The sequence below is a fragment of the Perognathus longimembris genome, chromosome 7, assembly GCF_023159225.1.
Source record: "Perognathus longimembris pacificus isolate PPM17 chromosome 7, ASM2315922v1, whole genome shotgun sequence".
In the NCBI taxonomy this organism is placed as follows: Eukaryota; Metazoa; Chordata; class Mammalia; order Rodentia; family Heteromyidae; genus Perognathus; species Perognathus longimembris.
This window is the reverse complement of record NC_063167.1, coordinates 69,439,399-69,460,413: the sequence shown is the minus strand read 5'-3', so window position 1 is coordinate 69,460,413 and position 21,015 is coordinate 69,439,399. Positions and strand designations below refer to the sequence as shown.

Here is a 21,015-nt window from a genome sequence, read left to right as displayed (position 1 = left end):
TATAGGTTCCTGGCTAGGTAAGGTCAACGCCCCTGAGTCAGCCTGAAGAAGTTACAGAAGATGGATGATCTTCACCCATCAGCCCCCCTTTAAAACCGAGGGACCAGAGTTGTTTTTGGGAAGATGAGGCAGGATAAACTAGAGGCATGCAAAACAGAGGTACAGAGACTATACTTGTAAGAAATGGTGACAGGCCCTTTGGTTACTACATTGGGCCCTATTGGCCCATGCCTTACCTCTATATCATCCCCTAGACATGCAAGCCATTGAAATGGACAGAATGGAGCCATGATTGGCTCCCAAGGTACCAAAAAGAAAAAGGGGGAAATGAAGTGCCAGACTTTGAAGTCCGGCCCTATTTTACCACGTGAACCCCATTTTACCACATGAACCCCATTTTAGAATCGAACCCTGAGCCAATCAGATTTGTACCTGTGTCCTAGTCTTGCTTGCTTGAACACCTGATTGTTGTAACCTTGTTCTTTGCCTTTATAAGCCCTGTGTAATCACAGCTCAAGGCTCCCTCCTAACCTCCGCTGTGTCGGTGGGTAGGACGAGGCCTGAGTTGCAGCTCGCTTAAGTAAAGCCTTGCCTTGCTTTTGCATTTTGGAATGTCTGAGTCTCGGTGGTCTTCTTGGTGGTGGTTTCGCGACTTGGCACAACAGCTGTGCTGATACATATACAAACCCATGTGGTGGTGCTGTGTAGTCCCAGCTACTCGGCGCTCGGCAGGATTCCTTGAGCCCTGCAGTTCAAGAACAGCCTAGACAACAAACACAGCCAGACTCCCATCTCAACAACAAAACCAGGGGGAAAAAAAGAAAAAAGAAAAAAAACCCTATAGCACATACAATTATGTACCTTGAATAATCCTCAATAATGACAGTAAGCAGCTGTTACTTATGGTGACTAAACTATCTATTGCTATTTTCCCCTTTTTTCTTCCTTTTTTTTTTTTTTTTGCCAGTCCTGGGGCTTGGACTCAGGGCCTGAGCACTGTCTCTGGTTTCTTTTTGCTCAAGGTTAGCACTCAACCACTTGGGCCACAGCACCATTTCCGGCTTTTTCTATATATGTGGTGCTGAGGAATCGAACCTAGGACTTCGTGTATGTGAGGCAAGCACTCTACCACTAGGCCATGTTCTCAGTCCTGTCTATTGCTATTTTATACTTTCTACGTACTGTGAAACAGTATGCCATGATACACTGGCAATAGCCCCATGCACATCATCCTTAGGCCTCTCTCAATTGCTTCAAGAGGCAGGGCGGCTTAGGTGTACCATCCATGTACACCGGCATGTTCCCCAAATGAGGAAAGTGAAGTGGCTCACTCCCACGGATGACACATGCTTACTCACAGGCCAAGCACTTTGCACCAAGCGCGCTGGCATTGCCTTGTGTGAATATTCCTAAACCAGAATTCACTCGCAGGCCAGAGGCTGATTCCTTCTATAATTGGTTGTTTGTTTTTTTCCAGAGCTGAGGACCGAACTCCCGGGCCTTGCGCTCGCCAGGCAGGCGGTCTTCGCTGAGCTAGATCCCCAGCTCCCTGATTCCTAACAGAGGACCCAGACGCAGCACCCAGGCCGGGCCCTGGCCAATCTCAGTTCAGGCTCAGGAACACGGACAACAGGGCCTGCAGGCCACTAGGCCCAGACACATCTGCGGGGCCATCCAAATCAGCAGAGCCTTGGCAGACCGTGTGACTCTCGTTTGAGGGACCTCTACAAAGGCCTGGGCTTCACACATCGAAGACCGCCTCCGGGACTGAGCCAAGGCCGGCGGAGAAGGGGAGCAGAGCCACTCCTTCCCTACGCGAAGGCCTCCCGCACACCGCCCACTTCCGGTGACCGCAGCCCGCCGACTGGGGCGGGGCTTAGGCAGAGGCCGTCCTTCCTCTTTCCCCAGCTCCAGTTGGCGAAATTAAGTGATAGGGTCTTCCGGTGAGAAGCTTTCGCTGGAGCAGAGGGGGCGGGGCGGAGCGGGGCGAAGGGGGGGGCAGGGCGGGGCCGGAAGGCGCCACAACCACGCCCATCTCCCCTGCTGGACTCGGGGTAAAGTCACCGTCCAGGTCCGCTGAGGCGCTTCTGCTCTGGCCACAAAACCGGCACCATGCCCTTGACACTTGGTTACTGGGACATCCGCGGGGTGAGCACAGCCTGGAGGGTGGAGAGGGGGCGAGGAACGGGGAGCAGCTGAGGGCCAGCTCTAGAATAGGGATCCTACTGAGGACTTGCCGGAGTCTTCTGCCTAAGCCTTGCCAGAGCACACACGTGCCACCTGTTTCTCTCTCTGTGTGTATGTGTGTGTGTGTGTATGTGTGTGTGCGCGTGTGCGCGCGTGTGTGTGCGCGGGCATGCAGGTGGAAGGTGTTGTTTGGTATTGAGTGGGCTCACCTGGAGGAGATGAAGTCACACAGTCTGGAGTCTCCCCATTTCTGACCTCTGTCATCTGCCATCTTTCCCAGCTGGCTCATGCCATCCGTCTGCTCCTGGAATACACAGACTCCAGCTATGAGGAGAAGAGATACACGATGGGGGATGGTAAGGACACCTCCTGGTCAGACTCCTGACCAATTCTGGTCCCTTAGGGTGACCAACCAGCCATACTGTGGCCCCTTGTTGCTCAGCTCTGCAGGCCTCCTCCACCTGCACCCAGGGCCTGCCTCTTCCCAAATCCCAGAGGGGTATAGTTGTTGTATTCCATTGCACGGAACTGGGAGCAGAGGGCCTCCTCTGTCTGGCCTAAACCTTTTGTGAACCTGGTCCTTGTAGATGCCTCAGCCCTCACAACATTTAAAAAAAATTTTTTTTTCTCCTTTATTTTCAAAGTGAAGTACAGAGGGGTTACCATTTCATATGTAAGGCAGTGAGTACATTTCTTGTTCAACTTGTTACCTCTTCCCTCATTTCCCCCCTCCCCCTCCCCCAAATAAATGAGATTAATTTTCTGAGACATTCCCTGGCTTCTTTTTGCTCAAGGCTAGCACTCTGCCACTTGCGCCACAGCGTCACTTCTGGCCTATTCTATATATGTGGTGCTGAGGAATCGAACCCAGGGCTTCATGTATATGAGGCAAGCACTCTTGCCACTAGGCCATATTCCCAGCCCCCTCACAGCATTCTTCACTCCTGTGGCCTTGGAATATGGGACAGAGCTGGTCAGGTTGCAGATCCACTGCCTCAGGGGGTCCTGGGGAAGGAGGGCTGGACTCAGGGAGGTTTGTTTACACTTGATCTTGTCCACCACAGCTCCTGACTATGACCGAAGCCAGTGGCTCAGTGAGAAGTTCAAGCTGGGCTTGGACTTCCCTAATGTAGGTGCAGGGAAAGGGATGGTCTCGGGAAGTATGGTCTCCCTCCCTCATTCCCTCCTCTCCTTGTCCAGCTTAGTTTTAGGGTAATGCTTCTGCTCTACTCTCTTTCCGGGCTATTTGTGGTTTTCTGTGATGCTCTATGTCCCAGCTCTTGCATTCATTCTGCAGTGTGTTTATGTAGGGTTCACCATGGCCAGGCACACTGAGTGCCAGGTCCTGTGTCTGTCCTACCCCAGGAAAGGGCTGCTGGGACCTGGGGCCCCTTGTGACCTTCCCTGTTTGTCTATCCAGCTGCCCTACTTGATAGATGGACCTCACAAGATCACCCAGAGCAATGCCATCCTGCGCTACATTGCTCGCAAGCACAACCTGTGTGAGTGGGGCTGGCTGCTGGGGGAATGGGGGGGGGGTGGGCAGTGGCCATCCTGGTGGGCTTGGCTGGGGTGGGATGGTGAGGATGCATCTGAGTTGTGTGGCTGCAGGTGGGGAGACAGAAGAGGAGAAGATTCGTGTGGACATTTTGGAGAACCAGGCTATGGATGTCTCTAATCAGCTAGCCAGAGTCTGTTACAGCCCAGACTTTGTGAGTCATGTATTGCTACCCACTCTTTGTCCCTCTTCTCCTCTCCCATGGGCTGTGGCAGGCAGAGTTTGGATCAAGAGTTAAATCACTTTAATTCCCATCTCTGCTGATCCTGTTTCACTTTTGAACTCATTAGGACTGCTTATCCTCCAGGATGCTTCCTGTGTTGCCACCGGTGTCCTTCACCAAACTGTATTAGCCAAACATTCTTATTTAGTCCCTACAAACCTTAGGGTGCAGTCTATATTCTCCAAGATATACATCTTGGAGTGCTAGACAGTGTCAGGTTTTCAGAATTCTCTCCATTTCTGCCCTCTGCCATGGTTCTTCTCCCAGCAGGCTCATTCCATCTGCCTGCTCATGAAATAAACAGACTACTGAGAAAAAGTCCTCAATTCAGGACTGTCATGGAAGTCTTGAGTTCTGGCCTCTGCCCCAGTGTTTCTTTCCTAGTACTGTCCCCTTCACACCAGCAAGAAACAACTAATTTTCCCAATTGGGCCATCCAGAAGACATTTGTTCTCCTCTCTTTCTCTTTTCAGTTGCATTCTTTGCTTAATGAGAAAGATTCAGCTGTTTATTTCATGCTTCTGAAACCTACTAGGTAGAATTGTTATCTTCTCTACTGGTACTTTTAGTTCTTGCTTCTTTGATTCTGCCTGGCATCATAGCTTGAACCTACCAGGTGCTGAGAGCACTCATGGGTTGGATACACAGGAGGTCATTTGACTATCAGGGTTGTAATATTTCCTTAAGAGAAGTGGGCCATTCTTGTCTGACTTTTTATTGCCTCTCAAGGACTGGGTAGAGTATGTGGAAGGAATCTATTAAAGCCTTAACACTGACCTAGTCCCCGTCTTAGGGAAGATGGCTGCTGATTGGGGCTATACCCAACACTGTTGAGATGGGTCACTCTTGTCAGGGAATTTGTGTGTGAAGGTGACAGCTGTTTTCTGTCTCAGGAGAAACTGAAGCTAGAGTACTTGGAACAGCTCCCTGGAATGATGAATCTCTTCTCAGAGTTCCTGGGGAAGCGACCATGGTTTGCAGGGGACAAGGTAAAAGGGAGGGAATCAAGCTGGGCACCAGTTGTTCACATCTGTAATCCTAGCAACTCAGGAATCTGAGATCTGATGATTACAGTTTGAAGCGAGCCTGGGCCTCCAATAACCTCCTTAGAAAGAAAAAGAAAAGTGTATTTGCCTTAAGCATAAAGAAGCTCAGGGACAATGTTCAGGCCCCAAGTTCAAGCCTCAGAACTGGCATACACACACTGAAAAGGGAAGGAATGAGAACTTGTTGTTTTTCCACGAGTATAGAATTCCATGCTCACTTATCCTTTGCTGTTTTGCAGATCACCTTTGTGGATTTCCTGGCTTATGATATTCTTGACTTGCACCGTATATTTGACTCCAAATGCTTGGACACATTCCCAAACCTGAAGGACTTCATTTCCCATTTTGAGGTGCTATCTCTTACCCTCCTTTTCCAGGCTATCACCTCTTTCTTCTTTTCATGATGTTTTCTGAGGCCTGGAGCTGAATGAAGAATAACTAGGATTTTTAAAGCACTGGCTTTTCCCCGTGCTTAGCAACTTGCATAGATTGGGCAAACATTCCTACAGATAGAGTAATCTGTCCCATTGGACAGATGAGGAACCTGAAAGTGTAGGGGGTGAGTCACTTGTTCAAGGTCCCAGTGCCAGTGGTGGCTGTGCTGGGCTCCTTGTCCTCTGACTTCTAAGGGCAGCAGTTAGTAGCTTTCCATGTTTTGTGCTGCAGGAAAAATCTTCAGGTCTTATATAGTTTGGGTTTCCTGCCCAGGACCCTCGGCAGAGTCAGTAGAGTGTATACAGCTGGCATTAGGGGGGTGAAACAAGGTGGGATTAATGTGACTCCCCAAGATCCAGATAGTATTCACACCTGATCTGCAGGAGGCTTTGCCCAGTCCAGTCTGATCAGTGGTTGGTGCTGGATTTGGAGAGGCCAAGCATAGAAGTATTTTATGGTGTGTACCTTTCCTTCCACCCTTTTCCTTTTTTTTTTTAAATGTGCCAGAGGTCCCATCTGTGAATTGGACTACTGACTTACTTTTACTCATGTTTTCTAACCATTTCTTTATGAGGCTCCATGTCAGGCACAGGGGACAGTAAAAAGAGACACCCCTTGCCCCATCTTGGCACTGAGTAAAGCATGGAATAGTTGGAATTCCAGACTGTGAGGTGCCTTCCCCCCCCTCACCTCTCCCCTCCCCCCCGGGTTCTGGGGAGCCCAGCCTTGTCCTCACCTCTCAGCAAGTCGTTGGGCACTGAGAGTCCTTATGTTTGAAACTCACAATACCTACTTTATTAGAGATTTGGAAGTTGGAGGCATCAGGGGGGATTATTTCAAACTCGAACTTGTTCTTCCCTCTTCCTCATGAAGTACTGTGCTGACTCAGGTAGTTCTCATCAGTTCTGGTTCTGGTACAGACTTTGTGGCCTTGGGGATTGTGCAAGAGCTGGCTTGGCTCTGAGTTGGGAGAGCTGAGGCTGCAGCCTGAGGCTAGTGTGGACTTGATCCAATGATACAGTAAACCCTAGATTACACCCAACCCATTACCCAAGATTACACCCAACCCATTAGCAGTTACTCAAGAACTGAACCTTGGTAATAAGTCACATAATATAATTGAATGTTATTTAGCTTGGTCTCTGTACCAGGGTTGGCAGTGAGGTTGGGTGGGGTACAAGTGGAGAAAATTGGACTTTTCTGGTCTTAGAGTATTGATTAGGTCTTGTGTACTTTTCCTTAATGGGTCCTTCTCGGGTGTGTGTGTGTGTGTGTGTGTGTGTGTGTGTGTGTGTGTCTCCTGGGGATTAAACTCAGGGCCTCATACTCTGTTTGGCTTTTTCTTTTTTTTTTTTTTTTGCTCAAGACTGGCACTCCACCACTTGAGCCACATCTCCATTTTTTTCCTAGTTAATTGGAGGTAAGAATCTCAGGATTTCTCTGCCTGGGCTGACTTCAAACTATGATACTCAAATCTCAACCTCCTAAGTAACCTAAGTAACTAAGATTATAAGGTGTGGTGAGCCACTGATGCCTAGCGGTCTTCCACCGTCTTCTACATTGTCACCCAAAATTTACTGAGTTGGTGGGTAAGACCTGGACTCTGTGCCAAGCAGCATGGCAGGTTCTCAGCTCCTTTGTTCCTCCTGGTTGCTCCCTTGTGTGCAAACCCAGGCAAGCAGCAGCTTCCCTGGGAAAGAAGCATGACAGGGCCTCCTGTGAGGGGGCAGAAAGGGCATGTCCAGAGAGGACAAACTGACAGACAGCCCTGTCCCTCTCACTATCTGCATGAATAAGAGGATGTCACTTTCCCTCTCTGGACCTCAGTATATCCTGAGCCCCTGCTTTCTCTTTCCCACTTACAGGGATTGAAGAAGATCTCTGCCTACATGAAGACCAGCCGCTTCCTCCCAGCACCTTTGTATACAAAGGTGGCCACATGGGGCAATAAATAGAACTTTGAGATGATGAAATGAGGAGCTCATTTCTCTGCTGCCTGGGACTCTGCGAAGGAGCTGGACCCCTGCAGCCCTAGACCGAAACAGATGGTAGCCACCTACAGAGGCACGGGGCAGGAGTTGAGCACCGCTAGATAGATCATAGTCATGCATAGTTAAAGCACTACTGTTGGTACAAATAATTCTTGATTATAACACCTTTTACATTGTTCATTTTCTTCCTTTAAATGGCTTGATACTGTTGGGAAGTAGAACTGACTCCTGTTAAGCATTTTAACAGCTGTTAAAGGCAGCTGGAGCCTGGCTGCCTTGAGCAAAGGACGAGTAGCTACCCTCATGCCACCCTAGTCATGTGGAGCCTAAAACATGACTCTGATGCCAGAATGCACTGACCAGCAAGCAGCTTGTATTGGACGTTTGCCACCACAAGCCTTTGTGAGTTCTAGAAGACTATGGTGACTCTCACCCAGGCTAGCCAGGGTACACCTCATTCTCCTAGTGGCCCAGCAGAAGACTTGTGATTGGTGCAAACTAAACCATTTGCATGAAGGGACTACAGTGATTGGTGTAGACCCATGGCAAGCCCTGTCTTACTATGTAAGCCCTATCTTACTGTATAAGGCTCAAATAAAGAGTGATTTTCTTTGCCTGCTTTTGATTTTCATTGTTAGTACAGCTGTTGAGCTAGTCACATGAAAAAAAATTGGTGGTGAACGTAGAGTAGCCAAGCCATCAAGACAAAGGTGGCAACAGAACTGATAAGAAGTTCCACGACAGTGAGTGGCCTTGGGGCTATGGTAGCTGATCAAGCCCATGGTTGTGGGCTTCTTGGCAGCAGTAGTGGGTGGTAAGAACTGCTCTGGGGATGAACCTGACATCAGTGAAACATGAGAGCTATAGCACTTGCCCTTCCCAACCACGACTGTCAAATATTCTACAATCAGAAGACTTGTAATACTGGCCCCAGATGTGAGTTGTCAGTCTTCCTGGACCTTGTCTCCTGTGGCTCAGAAGCTTGTGTCACTGCTCCAGTGCTCAGCTGGATCCCCCCCCCCACCCCCCACCATAAGGGTTAATATAGAATGGAGCTCCTCCTATATCTCTTCCCCTGGGCTTTGCACCGATTGCTTCATGGCTTATGCATGTGCCATCTTTGCATTGGTAAATGACGTTATGGGAGGAAAAGATGTTTGCTTGAGAACTGAGCCTCATGGGTAGAAGCATTTAAGCAGGAGCTTGAGGCACTATGGGAACAAGAATGTCCACAGTGAGATGTGTTATCTACCACTTTTTGTTTTGTTTTTTTGGCCAGTCCTGGGGCTTGGACTCAGGGCCTGAGCACTGTCCCTGGCTTCTTTTTTGCTCAAGGCTAGCACTCTGCCACTTGAGCCACAGCGCCACTTCTGGCCATTTTCTGTGTATGTGGCGCTGGGGAATCGAACCCAGGGCCTCATGTATATGAGGCAGGCACTCTTGCCACTAGGCCATATCCCCAGCCCATCTACCACCTTTTTATCCCTATCTACCTAACAATTTCCCTTTATCTCTTATCACTTCCCGCTTCTCTTATCACTTCCCACTGTCAGCTGCAGTAGAATTACAACCCACACCCTCCACCTGTATCCTGGGGTGTAGAATAATTGGAGGAGTTTCTCACCTATCCATGATTTCTATCCAAGCAGATTAGGAAGGACCCTATCATTATTTATTTATTTATTTATTTATTTTTTCTCAAATTTTTATTATCAAACTGATGTACAGAGAGGTTGACCCTATCATTATTTAAACAGAAGATCTTAATCTGTTTCATTCAATAATCTGTGAAATTCCAATAGAATTTGGATTTAACTCTTTTACAATATAGGAGCCTATTAACAACTGTTTTTTTAAAAAATAAATTGTTATTAAAAAGAAAAACAGATTAGAATGGCTTTTCTTCCTGCCCAGAGGGAATATTTTATTTTATTTGAAAAAAGATCTTTCAACTGGAAAAGATCTTTCATCTTTCCTGTACTGGCTTTGAACCCCCACCCTCAGATCCCCTGGGTAGCTGGGATTACAGGTGTGAGGTATTAGTATCCACTTTGCCTTGAAGTATCTGGGCAACTGGTTCTTTACCCTACAACATATACAGGACTTACACTATCATCTCCCAATTCAGTGCAAGCCTGGGCTGGCCTTCAGACTTGACTGAGTTATACCACTAACTTTCTGAATTGCAGAGTAATCATGGGAATTCTCTACTTCATAATCTGTTGAGTCAATTCATATATGTGTAGTATATATGCACACATGCCTACATATATGTACATACACATGTGTATATTAATATACTAATGCATGTCTTCATCTATTTGTATCTATTCTGCTTCTCTAGGACACTGTTGACTAATTTATATTGCAAATAAGTTGCAAAAATGAATGAATACATTTATAGAATGAAATATAACAAAACATATTTTTTCCTATATAGACTGGACTGGATGGAGATTTGGAGGTACTATATCTGTTTTTTCCCCCCCTTAAAATTTACCCATCTTATCCAGGTGCTGGTGGCTCATGCCTGTAATCCTAGCTACTCAGGAGGCTGAGATCTGAGGAACATGGTTCAAAGCCAGCCTGGGCAGGAAAATCCTTGAGAGTCTTATCTCCAGTTAACCACTAAATAACCAGAAGTGGAGCTGTGGCTCAAAGTGGTAGAGCATTAGTTTTAAGCACAAATGCTCAGGGACAGCATCTAGGTCCTGAGCTCAAGCCTCACAACCAACCATAAACAACAACAACAAAAAAAGAAACAACAACAACAACAAAAACAACTCTCCAGCTCATCATCAATATTTCAGGGGGAAATATTTCTGTATTACAAGGGGAAAATTCACCTGCTGCTTGCCCAGTCTATGTGCTTGGCATATCTGGTAGGCCTGCTAGCATGGGTGGACCGTGGGAAGTGTCTGCTGTGGGGACCTCCTTCAATGTTGTCTATGGCCCAAGGCAGTCCCTACGTGCTTATTTACTCAAAGGCTAGCCTCCCGTATCAAAAGGTTAGATGCACGTTGTGTCTCAACAAAGTCATTGTAAGTCAATGGTGATATTTTCTGCAACCTTGGAGCTCAATGTAGACTATCTGGCCCTTGAACAGTGTCTAAGGACTGCATGGGAGGTTGATCAGAAGAGAATCATGTATCTCCTTCCCCTGTGCATCAGGAGACCAGGCTGCCTAGCCTCTCTACCTGGTAGACCCAGGTGTCTGCTCACTTTTCCTTGTTTTATTCCTGGTCTGCAACCTGATGCTACAAGGACAACCCCTATGCCAGCTAGCTATGATAGCAATGGCTTCTTGTGCCTTCTTCCTGCTAAAACAACAATTCTAGGGCCGTGATTTTCTATTTGCAGATTTTGACCCATTCATATTACACAGACTAGAGTTTAACTTGGGAATGATTGCCAGCCTGAACCACATAACTTTTTTTTGCTGTTGGGGGGCTGTGTTATGCATTGCAGGGGGTTTAGCAGAGTGTCTGTGCTCTGTCCCTTAGATGCCATCAGCACTTTCCAGTTTAACCATTCAAAAGGTCTCTTGACATTTGCCAAATGTACCTGGAGAGGCAAATTGGCTCTTGTTTCAGATCAGTGGTGTAGTGTGTCAAGACTCTTCTTTTAAAAAAGTAAAAGCAGAATTATAAAACTTCATAGTGCAACTCAGGCAGATAAGATGGGTCTTTTCTGGAGCACCAGATTGAGTGAAAAAGCTAAGTGAGAGTGTGAAGCCCTGTGTTCAAGCCCAAGTACTGGCACACACACAAAAATAATAAGTAAGTAAAGAGAACGTAGTGTCTTGATCATAACTGGTTTTGTGCCAAGACACAGCATGCTGAGAGGAGTCAGGCAGAGAGAATGATGGGAGGAGTGAGAGAGCAAAAAGCAATGTGAACAAAGGGAACAGCTGGCTACATAGGAATACTTTTCTCTTTTTGGAGCTGTGGTTCAAGTGGTAGAGTGCTAGCCTTGAGCAGAAAAGCCAAGAAGAGCACTAATCCCTAAATTCAAGTCCATACTTCCACTTTCAGCTTTTTAGTAGTTAATATGGAGATAAGATTCTCTGCATTTGTATGCCAGGGCTGGCTTCAAGCAACAGTCCTCATATCTCTGCCTCCTGAATAGCTAGGATTGCAAGCATGAGCCACTGGCTCTTGGCAGGACATTCTACTTTTTCTCTTGATGCTAGGTCTGGGTGAGGATTCAGGCCCTCATAGGACAGTGATTCTTCCCAGGTATGTCTATGTAGTTAAATGAGTCCTCCAAATCATTCCAGATGAGCTGTGCTCAGCTGTTCCTTCTGTACTTCAGATTACAGCAGAGCCAAGTAACCCTTCCCATAGTCGGTTAGTGATGGTTGAGATTAGCAAAATCCCTGATAAGAACAAGCTAATCATTCTGTGTCTTATTTTATTTGGACCTGTAGTCATCTCTGTACTAGGTGGCGCTCTAAGTCCAGATTTACAATTATTTTTGTAACAGCTATATGAAATAAAAGCTTGGGCTGGGGCATGGCTCAAGCTGGAGACCCAGAGATCAAACCCCAGTACTACCACAAATACTTGTGGTGGAAACATTCAAAATCCTTTCTTTTTCTTTTTTATTTCTCTCTCTCTCTCTCTCTCTCTCTCTCTCTCTCTCTCTCTCTCTCTCTCTCTCTCTGTATGTGTGCACACATGTGCACACGAGCACATGTATGTACCACTAGTGGGGCTTGAACTCAGGGTCTCTCACTCTCACTTAGCGTTTTCCCTCAAGCCCAGTGCTCTACCACTTGAGCTACATCTCACTTCTGGCTTTTTGCTTGTTATTTGGGGAGAAGAGGCTCACAGATTTTCCTGCTCAGGCTGGTTTCTACACATTAACTTTGTTATTAGTCCCCCTACTGTGCAATAATAGTATACTAGAACTCCTTGCTCCTAGCTACCTTTATTCCTTGATCAATATCTCTCCATCCTTCTCTCCAGCCTATTTTCCCTACTTCTGGTAACTACTGCTCTATTCTCAACTTTCATGGTATTAGTTTTTTTTCTCCCTCATGGAATGTTTCATGAATTCGCAAGTCATCCTTTCTCATGGGTCATGATAATTTTCTCATCCCTGCCTACTGCCTTCTCTTACCTACCTCCACTATCTCTTCTCCTTTCAGTTCTCTTCCCATACCCTAGCAGTCTCTTTTCTCTTCTCTTCTCTTCCCTTCCCTTCTCCTCTCCTCTCCTCTTCTCCCTTTCCCTCCCTCCTTCCCTCCCTCCCCGTCTCTCTTTCTTCTCCCTCCTTCCCTCGCTCCCTCCCTCGCTCCCTTCCTCCCTCCTTCCTTCCTTCCTTCCGTTTCTACAAATATGAGACAACACATGTGATACTTTTCTCTCAGTGTCTAGCTAATTTCATCTGCTTTCCTGCAAATGATCTCATTTCATTCTTTTTATTTTGTGGCTGAACAATACTTCATTATGAATGCACACCTTATTTTCTCTATGCATTTATTTGTGGATAGGCATCAGGCTGATTCGATGACTTGGCTGTTGTGGACAGTCTGCAGTAAACACAGATGTACGTGTGTTTCTACTATAAGCTGATTTAATTTCTCTTGAGTATATATCCAGAGTGATAAATCTGGATCAAGTAATGGTTCTATTCTTAGTTTTTGGAGGAACCTCCATAGTGGCTGATTTCCATAGTAGCTGCACTAAAAGCAGTGTTTAAGCTTTCCTTTCTCCCCACATATTTGCTATTTTATTATTTCAAAGTTTATTTTTAATAATTATTTTTGTGCCCTTATACTACAGACAAGCATCATTACAAGAGAAAGTAAATTTATGTTACCCGTTTAACTATTTATTTATTATGTATTTAGCTGCTTATTTATTTATTTTGTGTTTATTTTCTTGTGCTGGTACTGGGGCTTGAATCGGGGACTCTTTTTTTATTAATTAAATTTTGTTGACAAGGTGTTGTGCAAAAGGGGTACAGTTACATAATAAGGCAGTGAGTACATTTCTTGTGATATCTTACACCCTCGTTTTTCTTTCCTTTCCCTAGATCAGGTAGGCATATATACAATACTCAGTGTACCAAAATTATATACAGTAACCACGTAGCGTACACCAAAGGAAATTCACCTAGAACTTTAAATGTAATGTGAACAATAGAATCCTCCGGTGTCCTTCTCTTGGAGTTGTTTTTGCTTATCCTGATCTTATATGATCATATGTACATAGCTGTTAAGCTATTATGATCCACTGATAGGTCTATTCTAGACCTTTTTATGATTAGTAGTTGTTTGGTTTTAGATACATAATGTAAGGTCGCTGACCCAAACCTGTGGAAATACCATTTGAAAAGAAGTTTTGTTTCCCAGACCTGGTCTCTACTTCCCCTTCCCCCAACAGTCATATATCAAGGAGACCATGCCCCTTTGTTCTCTGTGTTCTAGGCTTGTTTTGCTCAACATTATTTGTTCAAGTTCTGACCATTTCCCTGCAAATACCAATATTTTATAATTTCTAATCACTATATAGTATTCCATTGTGTATAGGTACCACATTTTTTGGATCCATTCATCTGTAGTGGGGCATTTGGGTTGTTTCCATATTTTGGCTATTGTGAATTGTGCAGCGATAAACATGGATGTGCAGATGTCTTTATGATATCCTGAGACCTTTTGTTCAGGATAGATGCCTAGGAGTGGTATGGCTTGGTCATAGGGTATGTCTATGCTGAGCTTTCTGAGGAACCTCATACTGTTCTCCAAAGTGGTTGTACTAATTTGCACTCCCACCAACAGTGGAGAAGGGTTCCTCTTTCCCCGCATCCCCTCCAGCATTTGTTGTTGCCTGAGTTCAGAGTGTAGGCCATTCTAACTGGGGTGAGGTGGTATCTCAGGGTTGTTTTTATTTGCATTTCCTTTACTGCCAGGGATGTTGAACATTTCCTCATATGCTTCTTTGCCATTTTAATCTCTTCTCCTGTGAAGTCTCTCTTTAGCTCCTTTGCCCTGAATGGGGACTGTTGCTTGGCTTTCTTACTCAAGATTGGCACTCTACCACTTAACTTTCATTTTCAGCTTTTTAATTGGAGATAAGAATCTCATAGACTATTCTGGCCTGGCAGCTTCAAATTGCAATCCTCATATCTCAGCCTCCTGAGTAGCACTCAGTGCCATTTTATTTTTAAATAGTCATTTTGTCTGGGGCAAAATGGAATCTTAATGAAGGTTTGATTTGCATTTCCCTAATGACTAACGATGTTGAGTATTTTTTCATATATTTATTAGCCATTTGTATTTGGCCTTTGAGGACTGCCTATTTAGATAGTTTGTGTGTTTGTTGATGGAATTACTTTTCTGTTGCTGTTAATTTTTTTTTTTTTTTTTTTTTTGGCCAGTCCTGGGCCTTGGACTCAGGGCCTGAGCACTGTCCCTGGCTTCTTCCCGCTCAAGGCTAGCACTCTGCCACTTGAGCCACAGCGCCGCTTCTGGCCGTTTTCTGTATATGTGGTGCTGGGGAATCGAACCTAGGGCCTCGTGTATCCGAGGCAGGCACTCTTGCCACTAGGCTATATCCCCAGCCCTGTTAATTTTTTTTTTTTTTTTTTTTTTTATTAATTGGACATAAATTTTTTTACAAGGTGTTGTGCAAAGAGGGTGCAGTTACATAGTAGGGCAGTGTGTACATTTCTTATGATATCTTACAACCTGTTTTTCTATCCCTTGTCTAGGTCAGGTTGACATATATGCAATATACAATGTATCAAGAACATATACAGTATTCACAGACTTGGTCTTTACTGTCTCTCCGTCTCCCTTTGTTAACAGTCATATATCAGGGAGATCATGCCCCTTTGTTTTCTGTGTTCTAGGCTTGTCTCACTCAACATTATTTGTTCGAGTTCCGACCATTTCCCTGCAAATAACAATATTTCACCATTCCTAATCGCTATGTAGTATTCCATTGTGTATAAGTACCATATTTTTTGGATCCATTCGTCTGTGGAGGGGCATCTGGGTTGTTTCCATATTTTAGCTATTGTGAATTGTGCCGCGATAAACATGGTAGTACAAATGCCTTTTTGATATCTTGGGTTTTGCTGTTTAGGATAGATGCCTAGGAGTGGTATGGCTGGGTCATAGGGTAGGTCTATATTGAGCTTTTTGAGAAACCTCCATACTGTTCTCCAAAGTGGTTGTACTAATTTGCACTCCCACCAACAATGGAGAAGGGTTCCTCTTTCCCCACAGCCCCTCCAGCATTTGTTGTTTCCTGAGTTCAGAGTATAGGCCATTCTAACTGGGGTGAGGTGGTATCTCAGGGTTGTTTTTATTTGCATTTCCTTTACTAGCAGGGATGTTGAGCATTTCCTCATATGTTTCTTTGCCATTTTTATATCTTCTCTTGAGAAGTCTCTCTTTAGCTCTTTTGCCCATTTCCTAATATGTTTATTGGGCTTGGAGGGGCTTAGTTTTTTGAGTTCTCTGTAGATGACCGATATCAGGCCTTTGTCTGTTGCTGTGCTGGTAAATATCCTTTCCCATATCGTTGGCTGTCTTTCTATTTTGGTGGCTATGTCCTTAGCTGTGCAGAAACTTTTTAATTTGTAGTAGTCCCATTTGTCGAGTCTTTCTCCTATTTGTTGTGCCCCTGGGACTCTATTCAGGAAATTCCTTCCTGTGCCTATAAGTTCTAGTGTCTTTCCTACTCTGTCCTTCAGTAGTTTCAAGGATTCAGGTCTGATGTTGAGGTCCTTGATCCATTTTGAGTTGATCTTGGTGCATGGTGATAGGCTTGGGTCTACTTTGAGTTTTCTGCATATGGCTGCCCAGTTCTCCCAGCACCAGTAGTTGAAGAGGCTATGTTTATTCCATTGTATATCTTTAGCTCCTTTGTCGAATATCAGTTGGCTGTAAGAGTGCGGTTTTATTTCTGGGTCTTCAGTTCTAATCCATTGGTCTTCCGATCTGTTTTTATACCAATACCATGCTGTTTTTGTTATGATGGCCTTGTAGTAGATCTTGAAGTCAGGTATTGTGATACCTCCTGCATTGCTTTTTTTGCCTAGAATTGCTTTGGCTATTCTAGGTTTTTTGCTGTTCCATATGAATTTATGGATTGGTTTCTCTATTTCAGTGAAGAATGTGGCTGGGATTTTGATAGGTATTGCATTGAATTTGTATAACAATTTGGGCAATATGGCCATTTTCACTATATTGATTCTGCCTACCCATGAGCATGGGAGGTCTTTCCATCTCCTTGTGTCTTCTTTGATTTCCCTTATTAGATTTTTGTAGTTTTCATTGAATAGGTCCGTCACGTCCTTGGTTAAGTTGATCCCTAGGTACTTTATTCTTTTTTTGGCTACTGTAAATGGAATTGTTTCCATAATTTCCTTTTCTGTTTGTCTATTGCTGGTGTACAGAAAAGCTGCTGACTTTTGTGGGTTGATTTTATATCCTGCTACTTTGCCAAATTGGTTTATTAGGTGTAGGAGTTTGGGTACTGAGGTTTTTGGGTCCTTCAGATACAAGATCATGTCGTCTGCGAATAGGGATAACTTGATTTCTTCCTTGCCGATGTGGATCCCTTTGATGTCCTCCTCTTGCCTTATTGCTATGGCTAGGGATTCCAGCACTATGTTGAACAGAAGTGGGGAGAGTGGGCATCCTTGTCTTGTTCCTGATTTTAGGGGGAATGACTTAAGTTTCTCTCCATTTAATATGATATTAGCAGTTGGTCTGTTGTATATGGCTTTTATTGTTTTGAGGAATGTTCCATCTATTCCTGTTCTCTCCAAAGCTTTTAATAGGTATGGATGTTGTATTTTGTCAAAGGCTTTTTGGGCATCGACTGAGATAACAATGTGATTCTTGATTTTAGCTCTGTTTATGTGGTGAATTACGTTGATTGATTTACGGATGTTGAACCATCCTTGTGACTGAGGGATGAAGCCTACTTGGTCATGATGTATGATATTCTTGATCACTTTCTGGATCCTATTAGCTAATATTTTATTGAGGAGCTTTGCATCTGTGTTCATTAGTGATATTGGTCTGTAGTTCTCTTTTTTTGTTGGGTCTTTGCCTGGTTTGGGAATTAGTATGATATTAGCTTCGTAGAATGAGTTTGGAATTTCTCCCTCCATTTCTATTTCGCGGAAGAGTTTGAGGAGTATTGGAATTAGCTCCTCACTAAAGGTTTTGTAGAATTCGTTGGTGAATCCATCTGGGCCTGGGCTTTTCTTAGTAGGGAGGTTCTTGATTACCTCCTGTATCTCACCGTAAGTTATTGGTTTATTTAGCTGATTTATTTCTTCTTGGTTCAGTTTGGGCAGTTTGTACTTCTCTAAGAATTGATCCATTTCTGTAGAATTATTGTTTTTTGCTGAGTAGAGGTTTTGGAAATAGCTCCTTATGATTGTTTGAATATCGTGTGTACTTGTTGTAATTTTTCCTGTGGAGTCCCTGATTTTACGAATATGAGTCTCTTCTCTTCTTTTTTTTGTAAGTCTTGCAAGGGGTCTGTCAATTTTGTTTATTTTCTCAAAGAACCAGCTTTTAGTCTTATTTATTTGTTGAATGGTCTTTCTATTTTCAATCAGATTTATCTCTTCTTTAATCTTTGTGATCTCTCCTCTCCTAGTCGTTTTAGATTCTGTCATTTCTTGTTTCTCCAGTTGTTTTAGTTTCATCGTGAGGGTATTCACCTGCTCTGCTTCCATTCTTTTAATGTGGGTGCTGAGTGCAATGATCTTGCCCCTCAGAACTGCCTTAGCTGTGTCCCATAGGTTTCTTTGTGATGTGTTTTCTTTGTCATTGTGGCTTATGAATTCGTTGATTTCATCTTTAATTTGATCTGTGGCCCAAGTGTTGGATAGCAGCGTGGGGTTTAGCCTCCAAGAGTGTGTATAGGCTCTGTGGTATCCTTTGTTGTTGAGGGTTACCTTTAATCCACTGTGGTCAGATATAATACATGGGATGACGTCAATACTTTTGTATTTGCTGAGGTTCTTTGTGTGGGCTATGACGTGGTCTATTTTGGAATATGATCCATGGGCTGCTGAAAAGAAGGTGTATTGGGTCTCTGTGGGGTGAAAGGTTCTATATAGGTCTGTTAGATCCATTTGGGAAATGGTGTTATTTAGGTCCTCAGCTCCCTTACTAATCCTCTGAGTGTTGGATCTGTCTCTTGGAGAGAGAGGAGTATTAAAGTCACCCACTATGATTGTGTTTGCGTCTATCTTGCTCTGTAATTCTTTGAGAATTTGCTTGACATATGTCGGGCCTCTTTTGTTTGGTGAGTATACATTTATCACCGTGATTTCTTGATCCTGGATTTTTCCTTGTATTAATATGTAGTGTCCTTCTTTGTCTTTTTGAGTGGACTTTAAAGAGAAGTCAAGCTTGTCTGAGATCAGGATGGCTACACCTGCCGTTTTGGTGGATGCATTTGCTTGGTAGATCTTGCTCCATCCTTTCACTCGAAGCCTGTTTTTGTCCCTTGCTGTAAGGTGGGTCTCTTGTAGACAGCAGATGTCAACTTTTTGTTTGCGAATCCATTCTGCCAGTCTGCTCCTCTTTATAGGGGAGTTTAAACCATTTATATTTAAAGAGATCAAGGATAAGGGTGTTTTTTCTCCTTCCATTTTCTTGGTGGGCTGTTTTTTCTTCTTTTTTTTTTTTCTTCTTGTCTTTAGTGAGCTTGTGTTTCTGCTGGGCTTTGGCTATTGAAGTTTCTTTCTGATTCTGTCTGTGTGTCTTTTACGATCTCTGTTGGGTGGGGTTCCCCTCTTAATATTCGCTGTAGGGCTGGTTTTTTATTCACATACTCCTTTAGCTCCTCTTTGGTGTGGAAAGATCTGGTTCTCCCTTCGAATGTGAACTCCAATTTCGCTGGATATTTGATCCGAGGTTGTAAATTGTTATTCTGGAGTACTTGGATGGTGTTCTTCCACTCGCTTCGAGCTTGGTAAGTTTGTGTGGATAAGTCGGATGTTATTCGAATCCTCTTCCCATTGAAAAAAGTTTCCTTCTTCGCTTTGGCTGAATTCAGAATTTGCTCTTTAATCTTGAGGTCTGAAGTCTTGAATATTATGTGCCTTGGGGTGGCTTTCCTGGGGTCTGGCCTGCCAGGTGTCCTATAGGCTTCGGTTACCTGGATGGGGTCCCCTGTGAGATTGGGGAAGTTTTCTGCAATAACTTTATTGAGAACATGATTAAGCCCTCTGCTCTGATATTCGGCTCCTTCTTCTATTCCAATTATGCGCAGATTATATCTCTTGTCTTTGTCCATTAGTTCCTGGATTAGTCTTCCCTGAAGCTTCACCTTTTCTTGGAGTGTGGTCATTTTCTCGTTGTTGTCAGCTGCTTCATCGTCCAGGCGAGAGATTCTGGATTCTATATGGTCTACTCTTTGTGTCATGGTTTCAATTGCGGAGTTTATGGATGTCAGAGAGCTATTTATGGTTGTCATATCAGCTCTGATCGTGGAGATTTCTTCCTTTAAAGAGTTGTATTTTAAATCTATTTTTTCATGCATTTCAATTCTTAGGATGTGGAGATTTTCTTTAAAGGCAGCTTGCATTGTATCCATTTTTGCTTCCATTTCTTTAAAGCAGGTTTGCATTGTATCCAGTTTTGCTTCCATTTCTTTCTTGGCTTCCTGGGTGTCCTTCCAGATTTCCGCTCTAAATTCCTGGAATTGTTTTCTGATTTCATTTCTGACGCTTTCGATCATTCCTGTTAACATGGCCTCATTTGCTTTTTTAGTCTCCATCTCCTCTTCAGTCGTGCTGCTTTTTGGAGCTGGCGAGTTGGCTTGCCCTTTGATGAACTGAGTTATGTTTCTTTGTGATTTGCGCATCTGGAGATCTGGATGGCTTCTCAGGTTTGGTTTGTAGCTCCTCCCTCCCTCCTGTGTAGACGTGTCTACGGGCAGCAGGTGCTGTCGCTGTGTCCCCGCCCACCAGTGCAGGGTACGCCTACCAGAGCGGGCGCTGTCGCCGGGGGCCCCGCCCTCCTGTGCGCTGTGCGTTCAGTGCAACAGGCACTTAGGCGGGATATGCCTCCCAGAGCAAGTCCTGGGTTGTTGGGTTGTGCTTGCGCCCTCCCACGAGTCCGTTGTGGGGGGGGGTACGTGTGGGGCCCAGTGGGATCGACTGTCCGGGTGTGGCTTGGCACCTTCAGACCTCACCTCCGCTGTTAGGAGGGGGGACGTGATCAGGCTCCAGTGACCCTGCTGGGCTGGTATTGCCCACCAGCGCCTGTGGTTTTAGTTGTAAGAGTCTGCGAGGTCCAGGCGCCTCAGGTGGGGTTTGCACAACCGGCTGTCTCCCGGCCCCTGTTGGGAAGGGGGCGGGGCCGGTTCTGCCAGTTCAGGAACCTGTGGGGTGTTGGTGCTGCTGAGCCCTTCCCCTGCTAAACTGACTTCCCAGCGCCTGATGGGGGTTTCCCCGCCTGATTTGTGGGTTCTTTGTTCCGTCAGGGGTGGGGGAGGGGGGGAGGGGAGGGCACTCACTTTTGCTGCTTTGTGTGTGTGTCCCGCGCCGCCGTTGGCCCTCCAGGGGTTGGCTAAGTGTCGTGGT

At 44.9% G+C, this 21,015-nt stretch overlaps 1 protein-coding gene across 1 annotated transcript; it reads left to right on the top strand.

The window, feature by feature from the left end:
- Positions 1 to 2,016: 2,016 nt before the first annotated feature.
- Positions 2,017 to 8,052, top strand: LOC125355438 (glutathione S-transferase Mu 4). The gene is made up of 8 exons (XM_048351811.1): positions 2,017 to 2,148; positions 2,468 to 2,543; positions 3,252 to 3,316; positions 3,608 to 3,689; positions 3,799 to 3,899; positions 4,862 to 4,957; positions 5,254 to 5,364; positions 7,315 to 8,052. The coding sequence occupies exons 1-8, from the start codon at positions 2,113 to 2,115 to the stop codon at positions 7,402 to 7,404; spliced, it is 657 nt and encodes a 218-aa protein (XP_048207768.1). The 5' UTR covers positions 2,017 to 2,112; the 3' UTR covers positions 7,405 to 8,052.
- Positions 8,053 to 21,015: the final 12,963 nt, after the last annotated feature.

What these genes read in the sequence shown, in the direction of transcription:
- LOC125355438 (XM_048351811.1), top strand. Translation starts at nt 2,113, where the DNA reads ATGCCCTTGACACTTGGTTACTGGGACATCCGCGGG. An exon ending in TCTGTTACAGCCCAGACTTT is followed by an intron (nt 3,900 to 4,861) that starts GTGAGTCATGTA and finishes TTTCTGTCTCAG; the next exon opens with GAGAAACTGAAGCTAGAGTA. An exon ending in ACTTCATTTCCCATTTTGAG is followed by an intron (nt 5,365 to 7,314) that starts GTGCTATCTCTT and finishes TCCCACTTACAG; the next exon opens with GGATTGAAGAAGATCTCTGC.